Source organism: Esox lucius, chromosome 6 (assembly GCF_011004845.1).
Source record: "Esox lucius isolate fEsoLuc1 chromosome 6, fEsoLuc1.pri, whole genome shotgun sequence".
NCBI lineage: Eukaryota > Metazoa > Chordata > Actinopteri > Esociformes > Esocidae > Esox > Esox lucius.
Genome location: NC_047574.1, coordinates 3,752,760 through 3,766,372, shown reverse-complemented (window position 1 = coordinate 3,766,372; position 13,613 = coordinate 3,752,760). Strand labels below are relative to the sequence as shown.

Here is a 13,613-nt window from a genome sequence, read left to right as displayed (position 1 = left end):
CGCCTCAGAGAGCCTCCCGCTACCCGCCTCAGAGAGCCTCCCGCTACCCGCCTCGGAGAGCCTCCCGCTACCCGCCTCGGAGAGCCTCCCGCTACCCGCCTCGGAGAGCCTCCCGCTACCCGCCTCGGAGAGCCTCCCGCTACCCGCCTCGGAGAGCCTCCCGCTACCCGCCTCAGAGAGCCTCCCGCTACCCGCCTCAGAGAGCCTCCCGCTACCCGCCTCAGAGAGCCTCCCGCTACCAGCCTCAGAGAGCCTCCCGCTACCAGCCTCAGAGAGCCTCCCGCTACCCGCCTCAGAGAGCCTCCCGCTACCCGCCTCAGAGAGCCTCCCGCTACCAGCCTCAGAGAGCCTCCCGCTACCAGCCTCAGAGAGCCTCCCGCTACCCGCCTCAGAGAGCCTCCCGCTACCCGCCTCAGAGAGCCTCCCGCTACCAGCCTCAGAGAGCCTCCCGCTACCAGCCTCAGAGAGCCTCCCGCTACCAGCCTCAGAGAGCCTCCCACTATCAGCCTCAGAGAGTCTCCGCTACTCACCTTATTCAGTTCTCTGTTTATATTCTCAGGTTGAAACTGTTCCAGGAAGTTCTTGAACTTTAGTGCATCCATTGCTACAATCTCTGTGCATCTTCTTTGCCAGGCATCTCTGCAATTGGTTGACAAAAAATGGTGACTTGGGGTTATGTCAAATCCCAATTCCATTTATTTTAGAAAAGCCCTTCTTACATCAGCAGTTGTCACAAAGTGCTTTACCAACACCCAGTTTAAATCCCCGAAGGGCAAAGTAATGAAGAGTCTGAAGCACACCGCTGGCTACAAATCAATGGATGTAATCAGGGCGTCCTTAACTGCTGTCTGTTCAGTAAATACCTCGGGGTCTTGTCCTGATGTTTCCCATTCCACAGGTAGCTATCTGCGTAGCCAGTGTACGTGCTGTACTGCTCAGCGCCTGGAGGGACAAAAACACAGAAACCATTCAGAAACACACCAATACCAACAATGCTAAACATCTGGGAGATTTTGGCAATTCAATTTTTTAATATGCGAAACTCAGGGATACCATTTGGATATCTCTACTTGGAGTTTGAAGAACGTTGAAAGTACTTTTGTGAACGAATATCAAAGGGGTATTCAATGCTTTCCCTACAATGCCCGGAGCCTCCTTGTTTTCTGTTCTACCTCATCATCAATTGCATTCACCTGGTGTCTCAGGTCTAAATAAGTCCCTGATTAGAGGGTTGCGATGAAATAATGGAGTGGAACTCTCTTTGAGGTCCAGAGTTGAATAGTCCTGCAATATCATATAAATGACTGGAAATCTACTGTACAGCATCGGCTTTCAAATGTAACCTTGACGCGAATCGCAATGAAAACCTTCAATTGAGTTTAAAATTAAGTCGTGTCCATCCGTTTAGCAGATTCATGGGCAAGTAGAACAATCTTACACTATCCCTTTATAAACAAAAACAATATATTATAAGAATATATTTGCGGCCAGCCACTCTTATTTTTGTAATTATTTCGTGTAAACAGCTGAACAGAAGTGACTGGAAAGCAGCTGTATCCAATAACAAGAAGGTCAACCTATTAGCCTCCCGGGGATCCTGGACGTCCTGACAGGCAGACCCCAGGTGGTGAGAATGGGCAAGCTCACCTCCTCCGCACTGACCCTGAGCAGTGGAGCTCCCCAGGGATGCGTACTCAGTCCCCTCCTATACTCCCTGAACACGCATGACTGCGTGGCCACACACAGCTCCAACATCATCCTCAAATTCACGGACGACGGCAGCCATCCTGGGTCCCATCTCCAACAATGAGGAGACCACTTACAGAGAGGAGGTAAGGAACTTGGCTACATGGTGCCAGGACAACAACCTCTCTCTCAAAGTCTGTAAGACTTAAAAGATGATCGTGGACTTCAGGAAGACATCGATGGAGCTGAAGATGATCTCACTTCATCCAGACAAACTTGGCAGTGAGAACTGCCCAAAAACGACTATGCTTCCCGAGGAGACTCAAGAAGTTTGGCATGTCTGTAAAACCTCTCACCAACTTCTACAGATGCACCATTGAGAGCATCCTCTCAGGCTGCATTAATGCCTGGTACGGCAGCTGCTCCGCTGCAGACGGCAAGTCCCTTGGTCTGATCACACTTTCAACGTCTGGTAGACGCTACCGGAGCATCGGGGCACGAACTTCCAGACTCAAAAACAGTTTTTTCCCTCATGCCATGAGGCTCCTCAACCAACAACCCTGATCCATGATCACACCGATCACACACGAACATTCCAGATGCTCTGATGTCCTTTCAGGTACTTTAACGGGCATTACCATACTGTTTACACTCCCCATCCTCCTCTTTCAAAAACTGATGCTAGTTTACATCGTTATGTAAATTACTGCCATTCTTGCCATATCGATAATCTCAATACTACTACCAGTCTTTCTGCTAGTTTACAGGACTCTTTAAACTGCTGTTATAAACAGTGTGTGTATTGTTGCTTTATCTTCTTGCTATATTTTTTCTATGTATATATTCTTCTTCATAATTCTCACTACATAGTTGTAGTGTGCTGTGCCACCATTCATAAGCTTATTAAACTCTATAATCTATCTGTAACATTCAATAATTCTACAAATTGCTGCTAGTTTACACTGTTACGTATATTACTGCCATACCTGTAGTGTTCAATTATAGGTATTATCATAGGTATTGAACATTGCTGCTAGTTTACAGTAGTCTTTTTTTTTTTTTAAACTGCTGCTAGTGCGTAGTGTTATGTATATTTTTGCTTTCTTTTAATTTTAATTGTCTGGCTATATTTCAGCTTATGAATTATTTTTCTTAACTCTCACTACGTAGCTGTCAGGTGCAATGTCACAAGAATTTCATTGTGCAGGATGACGCTGTGTTGTTCGGCGCTTTTGACAAATAAACCTTGAAATTTCTAACTAGATGAGAGATCGCCAGACTGAAGACAAAATAGCACCCTATTTACCCAACAGACCTAAAGGACCTGGTCAAATGTAGTGTTGTATAAAGAAAACTAATAGGGTGGCGTTTGGAACGCAGGGAGCTTGAAACACGCCAGTCAATGGGGAAGGAATGTATGCATGGAGAAGGTTCAAAACTAACCAGGGAACAAATGAAGTCATATTTCTGTGATTGCCCTGTGCATGTGGGTAAACAAAGTGATTAAAATAGGACAGCCCTCAGGTCAGTCGGTAAGTACCTCCTCTTCTGGAGAAATGGAATCTTAAGATCCAGGCTACACTTGAAAAACCCAGGAAGTATTCCAAACCAACTGTACAAAAACAGATGAACGTTTACTGACTGACAGAATGACATTAAGATAATATATAGCATTAACTGAGATGAAGTAAGCTATAAAATACAGTTAGATATTGAGCTAAAGTCCTGAAAGCTTTGCTAATCTATTCAACTAAATGGCTTCTGGCAGTGGGCAGTGCAGGGCGACACAAGCAGGGAAATGCCAGCATCTGGACTCGGAATGATCTTTGCTAATAGATAAGGAATGCTTCAGAAATGGCACCCTAATACATATTTAGTGCACTTTAAAGGGAATTGGGTGTCATTTGTCACACAGCCTATGCCTTTGTCTTCACTGGCAGTTTAAGAGATAACACATTCATTCCTGCCATTCAGGATGTGGTCAGACAGATACATCTGACCTTCATCACAAGTGGACCATCTGAATAGTTCCTTTGGAATGCTAAAGGCTCCATCTGTCACAGCCTCCATTAAGGGCCACACTGACATATTGATAGATCATTCCCCTGGATGGAAGGAAGACTAACCAATCTTATTCAGACAGAACAAAACCGTTGGATTCTCTGGAAAGCCACCAGTTGGCATTTTGTTCTTCAAGCCATAAAAACAGATTTCATATTAATGAAAGAGGAGTTTAATACAACAGACAAGACACATGACTGACGATCAGGATGTTTCACTTCAACGCTTTGATGGGTAAATATACCAAGACTCAGACCTCATTATTAATGACAATGTGTTGATGACTGGTCACTAGGGACCAGAAAGACACAGAAAAGATCAGAGAAAAATCTCATCTGCAGCTCTCAAGGGGAAAAACCTGTTTGTAAGGAAGAACTAAGTAAGTGACAAAATGATTTCCCTCGAGATTTTGTTTACTGTCATGGTCTTAAACGTCAGTAAATCTTTTTTGTCAAGATATAAAGAAGGGCTATCCACCAGAGCCACCAGCTGTTCCTATAAACATTCCTACAAAACATGCTTTAAGACAAACACACAGACACAGACGCACGCGCACGCGTACAGTATCTCACAAAAGTGAGTACACCCCTCACATTTTTGTAAATATTTGATTCTATCTTTTCATGTGACAACACTGAAGAAATGACACTTTGCTACAATGTAATGTAGCGAGTGTACAGCTTGTATAACAAAGTACATTTGCTGACCCCTCAAAATAACTCAACACACAGCGATTAATGTCTAAACCGCTGGCAACAAAACTGAGTACACCCCTAAGTGAAAATGTCCAAATTGGGCCCGAAGTGTCAATATTTTGTGTGGCCACCATTATTTTCCAGCACTGCCTTAACCCTCTTGGGCATGGAGTTCACCAGAGCTTCACAGGTTGCCACTGGAGTAGTCTTCCACTCCTCAATGACGACATCACAGATCTGGTGGATGTTAGAGACCTTGCGCTCCTCCACCTTCCATTTGAGGATGCCCCACAGATGCTCAAAAGGGTTTTGGTCTGGAGACATGTTTGGCCAGTCCATCACCTTTACTCTCAACTTCTTTAGCAAGGCAGTTGTCGTCTTGGAGGTGTGTTTGGGGTCGTTATCATGTTGGAATACTGCCCTGCGGCCCAGTCTCCGAAGGGAGGGGATCATGCTCTGCTTCAGTATGTCACAGTACATGTTGGCATTCATGGTTTCCTCAATGAACTGTAGCTCCCCAGTGCCGTTAGCACTCATGCAGCCCCAGACCATGACACTCCCACCACCATGCTTGACTGTAGACAAAACACACTTGTCGTTGTACTCCTCACCTGGTTGCCGCCACACATGCCACACACACACTTGACACCATCTGAACCAAATAAGTTTATCTTGGTCTTATCAGGCCACAGGACATGGTTCCAGTAATCTGTCCTTAGTCTGCTTGTCTTCAGCAAACTGTTTGCGGGCTTTCTTGTGCATCATCTTTAGAAGAGGCTTCCTTCTGGGACGACAGCCATGCAGACCAATTTGATGCAGTGTGCGGTGTAGGGTCTGAGCACTGACAGGCTGACCCCTCCACCCCTTCAACCTCTCCAGCAATGCTGGCAGCACTCATATGTCTATTTCCCAAAGACAACATCTGGATATGACGCTGAGCACGTGCACTCAACTTCTTTGGTCAACCATGGCGAGGCCTGTTCTGAGTGGAACCTGTCCTGTTAAACTGCTATATGGTCTTGGCAATCTTCTTATAGCCTAGGCCATCTTTATGTAGAGCAACAATTATACATTTTTTATCCTCAGAGAGTTCTTTGCCATGAGGTGCCATGTTGAACTTCCAGTGACCAGTATGAGGGAGTGTGAGAGCGATAACACCAAATTTAACACACCTGCTCCCCATTCACACCTGAGACCTTGTAACACTAACGTCTCATTAATGGCTGTGTGTTGAGTTATTTTGAGGGGACAGCAAATTTACACTGTTATACAAGCTGTACACTCACTACCTTACATTGTAGCAAAGTGTCATTTCTTGTATATTGATTAAAACACTCCACACAGACTCGTTTACCAACAAGATATCAACCCAGACAGGTTCTGCCTTCGTGAGCATTCATGCAGATTCGACCACTGTCGCCACAATGCTGTATTCCACCGGGACACAAGGAACGCCTGTGTGAAGGAGATGTTCATCGACTACATCTCGGGCTGAGAGACCTGGACGGCATTCGGCCCAGTGTTACGGTTGACCCCAGTTGGTCAGAGTAACAGACCTCTAAACACTCCTGTAATCCCGGTTCATACAGACAGACGGCACTCTGGCATCCACTATGGAGCACTTCTGCACAGTAACACACCAAACCAATCCCCAAGCTCACTCACACTCAGTTAATTCAATCAACAGCATTGCTAAGCGGCTGAGGCGCGTGGTTCTCTACACACGTGACAGCGTCCGGCTACAGTCTGCTTGAAACTAGTTAACCGTTGAAACGTTAAACATCTGTTCATCTCTGCAAGTCACGACTGACCTACAACTGCCCTTGCATCGTAAATAACAACTGAATGTTGTTTGTCAGTCGCAAACAACATCACACATCATGGTTTTGATCTTCAATACCCAATATCGGGTTTGTTCTTTAGAAAATCTAGACCTGATACCAGAGACCGCCATCTCTGATGTCAGTCCAATGAGGTTGCCATTTATAATTAACAATAGGGCTGGCATTAGGGATTACGGTTAGGATAGGGCTGGTATTAGGGATTACGGTTAGGATAGGGCTGGTATTAGGGATTACGGTTAGGATAGGGCTGGTATTAGGGATTACGGTTAGGGTTAGAATAGGGCTGGCATTAGGGATTATGGTTAGGGTTAGAATATGGCTGGTATTAGGGATTACGGTTAGGGTTAGGATAGGGCTGGTATTAGGTATTGGTTAGGGTTAGAATATGGCTGGTATTAGGGATTACGGTTAGGGTTTGGATAGGGCTGGTATTAGGAATTACGTTTAGCGTTAGGATAGGGCTGGCATTAGGGATTACGGGTTAGGGTTTAAGGTGTTCCAAAGATCCACCTAACTGACGTTCCTACCAGCTCAGCTGACATGATCAGGCACTGCGGCAGAGACACACCTCCTGGAGGACGGAGCACCTCCTGAGGAGTCACCTTCAGCCTCCGTAAACACCACAGCCCTGCTTTCCTCTTTCCCACTCTAGTTACTTACTCCTCTGGTCACACACCCTCCTCCTCAGTCCTGCCCCGCACAGCTGCCCCCCACTCCTCCCAGCTCCCCCCACTCTGTCCCCTCCGCCTCGCCACTTAACATTATTAGAGCAGTAACAGAATTCATTACCTCAGAGCAGGAAGACCTGCCCGAGACCCTGTTCCATTAAGGCACTCTCTCGTTCCATCATCTTTATGAAAGCTAACCACTGACACCGCTGGCAGACTTTTCTTTGGGTCGGGACCCATCTTATTAAAGGCCCAAGTCTCAGCCAGCGTCCCGAATGGCACCCTACCGCACTACTTCTGACCCGTGCCCATACCCTAGGGCATAGAGAGCCACTCGGGACGCCGTCTCAGTTGTGTCATTGCCCGGCCGGCAAGCGTTAAATCACATTCCCCCGTGACGTGTCTCTTGACATGGGCTGGGCGGGGAGGGGGGGTTAATGGATCTTACCGCCCCCATTGAAATTCGGCAAAGTGGCTGGGCCTAATTGAATTGGTCTTGATTGCCTGGCTGAGATACACTGAGTCGGCCGTAAGGGCGGTTAGAACTAAAAATAGCATGAAGGGGAGGGCAGATGTGTCCCCAATGGCAATCCTCATGACCAGGAAGCAACGGGACGCAGACCAGAACATTGCTTAGGGAAAACAAACTGGGGCGTAAAGTCACGGTCCAGGGTTTTATATCGTGGTTATACACTGTATATGCATACGTCTTATAAACAGTCATTACCAAAAACATTATGACCAACTGCCTAATATGTCAAAACAGCACCGACCCACTGAGGCATGGACTCTGCAAGACCCCCGAAGGAGTCCGGCGGTATCTAGGACCAAGACGTTAGCAGCAGATCCGTCAAGTCCTGTAGGTTTTGAGTTGGATCCGCCGTGGATCGGACCTGTTGGTCCAGCACATCCCACAGATGCTCCCTTCATGTTGAAATCAGGGGAATTAGGAGGCCAGGGCAACAGCTTGAACTCTTCATGTTCCTCATTCCCGTATAATGATGTGTGGCGACCTTCTTCCAGGGCTCCAAGCTCCACCGGTGGACAGGAGGCATTATGGGCACTCGGACCGCTCTAGGACTGTTTGTTGTGACAAACTCCTCCCGTCACCATCATTACACATTTTCATGTGCCACAGTAGATCTTCTGTTGGTTCGGACCAGACGGGAAAGCCTTCGCTGCGTCCACACACACACACAGATGAGCCTTGGGTGCCAAACAACCTGTTGCAGGTCTGTCTATCCTCAGACCACTGTCAGTTGGTACTCACCACTGCTACCCGGGAGCACCCCACAAACCTTGCCGTTTCAGTGATGCTCTGACCAAGCTATCTGGCCATAACACTTTGGCCATCAAAGTATTCAATTCAACTGTGAGTGGCTCATCAGTGTGCGCACACACACACAAGTTTGTACCGCTACCCTCATGGGGACCAGAAAATAGACTTAACCCTAAACCCTAAACTTAACCCTAACCTTAACCTAACCATAATCTAACCCTAAACCTAACCCTAACCTTAACCCTAACCTTAACCCTAACCTTAACCCTAACCTTAACCTCAATAAAGTAACATTTATGCCTAAACTTTACCTAGACGTAATACCTAACCTTAACCCTAAACTTAACCCTAAACTTAACCAACAACACCTGGACTTTAAAGAAACCCCAATTCTAACTATAAAATCAATTGTAAGTTTGACCCTAAACCTAAACCCTGAGCCGGAAATTGACTTTTGCCTCACGGGGACCGGGAAAAGGTCCCAATGAGTCAAATTTTTTCTATACTCATTGGGACATTCGGTCCCCATGAGTTCAGTAAGACCTAACCCACACACACACACGGACACTTCAGGACTGCTAAAGGTAACCCGTAAGCATCATAGGTTCAATAGCTTGTGTTGCCCCTTGGTCTGAAATAACTACATGTAGCAGTTTCTTGTAACTGTCAGATTCTTACTGGCTGAGTAGAATTCTTGGCTTTTTAAAGAAAACTGAACCACAGATTACAATTCCTATTGACCCACAGACTACTTAACATCAAGTAAACAGTTCCTTTTAGGAAAGGGAAGGGGGGCACTGATTGCAGCTGACAAAGGAAGAGGGAATTCTTCACAGCATGATACCAGCCAGACTAGCACGCACACACACACACACACACACACACACACACACACACACACACACACACACACACACACACACACACACGGGCAGGATACCTTCTCGCCTCAGTCAACAACTCACCAATCACAACTGTCATACCTCTCCGCCTCCCCTCCCCTCTCCCCCTCTTTCCCTCTCCTCCTCTCCTCCTCTCCTCCTCCCCTCCTCTCTGTCCTATTACAAAAGTGACTCGTGCTCACTTGTTGGGAGCGACAGGTTCATAGCTCTCAGCTATGCGATCAGTCTACAGAGTGATGGATAGTGACTTGCAGCTAATTTTAAGACACATATTTTGTTATGTACGTATGACTCAGCCCTTTTCTTTCCAGCAGCGACACAGAGACCATGCTGTTTAGGCCATTTGGCCATAATGTTACCTAGCAACATCAAAACAATCCAAACAACTAATTTTGAAACAAAGCATGTTTCTGCTACATTTCTGAAAGGGGGAAAAATAACAGGAGCTTGGCTTTCACTGAGGTAAATAGGACAGAAACTAAAGCAGAAATGATTCTCAATACAAAATCTGCCCTTTTGATCATCCTACTTTCATGACACTAACTTTTTTCATCTTAGCGCTTGCTGAAGCAGGGGGTGTATTATTCTTTTTTTGTCCCAGTCAAGCCAGCTAGTGCGCGCCCTGGGCTAAAATACATCTCAGGCATTGTTCCCCAGTCACTCAGCAGAGAGAGGCAGAGAGCAGGAGAGTGCTAGCTACCTTTGTCCTCGGATGAAGCCTTTCCACTACTTCAATTCTTCACTCCGTCCATCCCATGCTTAACATTTCCATTGTGTTGGGGAGGTATTTTCATCTGTCTGATAATAAAGGGTCTTATCGAATTATTATCAGGACAACCAGGGATACCAAGTAGAGTGCAAAATCAACCGCATGGGTCTGCCTAGTGATAACCTGATCAAACACGTATCTATAGAACGCTGTCGGTATAGAAATGGTTGACCCACAGGAAGAATACAGGACTAGTCTTTGGCCACAAGTCTTCAGTTTGTCCCAGCGACTGTGACTGAGAGTATTCAAGTGCTATAGACAGTAAGGCCAAGGTGTTCTCAATCTCTAGGGCTATCGTCTCCATTTTCAGCATAATTGATTAGTTTTTCATGATGGTATTAAAGCACCACCAGGGAACAGAACCAGAATTAAGTGGGTGGTCCATGGCTAGCAGACAATAGGCAGTGACTGCATTCCAAACATATGCAACAAAATACTGAATACAAGTGCAGGATTTAGACATTACAATAACCTGTCCCAATACTTTTGAGACTATGTAAAAAAGCGTTGTCATCTCTGTAAAAGCAGAGAATCTATACTTGAACTTTAAAGTCATTGTCTGATATCAAATTAAAACCTTTGGTGAAGAGATTCACTGTTCAAATGCTTACAGAATTCACTGTTAAACACTGTTTCAAAAGGACAGCATACTTACAAAATTTTGCCCACTGACTTCTGTCATTCAATATTTTTTAAAGGGTCAATAATCTTGAAATATTATGCAGCTGGTACATAGAAAAAAAAACTAATCAGCCGTTGCTAACGACGGTAACAGAAAATAATTTCTTGTTTGTTTCATTCTGAGGACAACACTGTTCACAAAACACCTGACGTTTTCACTAATCACCACAGACAACGATGGACTGACTGAGCAATCAACAGAACCCCGGCGTCTTACATCCACTAACAGACCACTGATTGGGCTGAACTCAGGAAGAGCCAATCAGAGGACAGAACAGGCAGAGGGTAACAACTCCAGGAAGTGATTTTCCTGGCAGTAGGTCCTCTGGGTTCCTGCTGGGAGAGGTTTCTGACAGGTAGACCGGGTTTCTTTCATTTACAGCAACACTGCTGTGAGATACTGGTTGTCTGTGTAACTGTTATTTCCTGTTTCAGGTTATGGGTCAAGTGCAACACAGCACTCATAAAGGGATAGTTTGGGTTTTCGGCCGTATCTACATCCAGAGTCTCAGATAAACTTGTGGCAAACACCGTACCTGCATCTAAAATAAGTTTCATTAGCGCACATTAACCACAATTATTGCAACTCGTGGAAGTCTACAAACACAGTAACGCAAGTCAGCAACTATTTTCAAACAGAAGGAAGAGATAAAAAGGCCTCATGGGGTTCACCTAACTTCAGAGAAGTCAATACACAAGTCATTATGCAGATGCTCTTATCCATAGCAATTCAGAGCTGGACGTTTTTACAGGACTTTCTCATAGTCGTGTACCGAAAAAGAGTATCAGCACTTAACGGAGGAAGAGCAGATTTCATCCAACAGCGTGAAGCTCTGACGTGAAGCTTTTAAAGTATCCACACACACAGAAATCTGACTAGGGAGAGTCAGTTGGGCAGTTCTATCATCAGACAAAAGAGAAACACTTTTGTTGCACACCAAGTTTCTGTATTCCGGTGGTGGTTTTGGCTGGTGCTCTGGGGGACTTCGGATGCTGTGGCGTGTGGGTGGTGCACCTTTTTCTTTTTTGTAACACATGATAAAACTACTGTGTGCTACGGGCTGCTAGAGATGTACTCTTGCGACATATTTTACATCCTCCAATCCTCCCCGATATGTAACCTGAAGTGTGGCCAGTGACGAGGGCTGGTTAGCCAATGACGGGTAAGATCCCAACTGTGCTACCAGGAAAACCGAAGACAGGCACAGTGGTGCAATCTGGTCACAATCCACAATATACATACCCATGGTACAGGTGTATGTAACCCAGAAACAGGATCTGTGCTGAACAAAGAGCACAATGACTAGACCAAGAACATGTGGTGCTTTCCAGGTCCAGGGAGGTTGTCAAGTGTCACTCAGACAGATGCACTGGATTTCCAACTGCACACATTGTTACAGTATCACCGGAGACAGGTGCACCAACCTGTGTGCTGATTGTTTTTGCGATTTTCCTGGAGCTTGGGCCCTCACATACCCCGGATATAAAAGCAAGGGATGACTGCTCACATAGTATTGTGTTTGTCTGTCTGTATTCTGTGTCTTTTTTTGTGCGAATGAGAGTGAAATTATGCATTAGAAAAAGAAAAAAAAAAGGGAAAAAAGGGGCGGTGCAGAAATTATGCTATTAATGACAGAATTCACCAATGACTTGGTTGACATTAATAATGACAGTATTCACCATTGACTTGGTTGACATTAATGAATGAAACACAAAAAAAAGAACACAACAGAAGCCACACCCTCACAGCATGACTGTCCTGAAAACCACCATACCTCATCCCAGATCATTTGTTCACCTTGACCCTTTACCTCACGCCTTCCCTGAAGTGTTCGCCTTGACCCTTTACCTCACGCCTTCCCTGAAGTGTTCACCTTGACCCTTAAACCTCACGCCTTCAGTATAACTGGTGATTTGTGAAGTGTACCTCATCTGTGGATGGAGTCAAGAGTCTAACATCCTCTGGGCTTTGGCTCATTTACTGCAATGCCGTGGCAGCAGTTAGGGTTAACTGCCTTGCACATTTTTACTTTGTTAGCGTTGAGATTTAATCCAGACACTTTTAGGTTAATAGTCACTACCTGCAACCGCCTGCAGAAACGGGTTGGTGTTAGCCTGCTCTCTTGTATGTCCATCTATGCTTGGAAAGAGAGAATATGCTGGCTGGGTAATATTAATGACGCTAAACTGTCCCAGCATGTCAAGAACAGTTGTAGTAGGTGTAGTAGTAGAAGTACTCTAGGGTGGCCAGCAGGTATATCTAGTGTTGACAGAGGTAGTCTACAGACTGACCTGTGATGATGAGAACCTCATTGTGCTCCAGAGCTTCAGTGAAGAGGCGGGATATTATTAGTTCAGGGTTGATTAGGAAGCGGATCTCTTCCTGGACCAGACCTGATCCTGTGACTCCTCCACCCACAAACCGGTTGGCAAAGTCCACCTGCAAAGAGTAGAGCAGTGACACGGCAGCTACGGTGCAATGACACGGCAGCTACAGTGCAGTGACACGGCAGCTACAGTGCAGTGACACGGCAGCTACAGTGCAGTGACACGGCAGCTACAGTGCAGTGACACGGCAGCTACAGTGCAGTGACACGGTAGCTACAGTGCAGTGACACGGCAGCTACAGTGCAGTGACAAGGCAGCTACAGTGCAGTGACATAGCTGAGTATCATGCTAATCAAACATTACAAACTGTGAATCTTATTATAAAAAAAAACAAATTGATAATCTTTAAAGGTGTTTATTGAACGTGGTGGGAGCCATTTCCTGACTGGAAAGGTGAGACACTGTGGGCTAGTGTGACAGAGGGTGTGAATGTTCAGACTCCACTACTATGGGTATAATGAAGCTGTCAATTAACTTGTTTTTTTAGGTGTTTGTTTACTGTCCACACGAAAACAAACAAGGTCATCCTGGCATGAAACAGGCAGGAATACTGATGGTTCGGCTGCATAGGAAAACCACAGGAATGTCAGTTTTCACTCAGTTGCCCTCAGTCAGCCAAACCCCGTCTGTCTCACCCCGT

The 13,613-nt window shown here is 45.7% G+C and overlaps 1 protein-coding gene across 4 annotated transcripts in view; it reads right to left on the bottom strand.

Moving 5' to 3' along the window:
- Positions 1–13,613, bottom strand: part of parga (poly (ADP-ribose) glycohydrolase a) — a 46,534-nt gene that overhangs the window by 10,259 nt on the left and 22,662 nt on the right. For all 4 annotated transcript variants that reach the window (XM_020047145.2, XM_010869360.4, XM_010869353.4 and 1 more), the window contains 3 exons: positions 12,878–13,025; positions 864–942; positions 531–639 (listed from right to left, as the gene is read on the bottom strand). In XM_020047145.2, the coding sequence (XP_019902704.2) occupies positions 531–639; positions 864–942; positions 12,878–13,025 (336 nt within the window). The remainder of the gene's footprint in view (positions 1–530; positions 640–863; positions 943–12,877; positions 13,026–13,613) is intronic.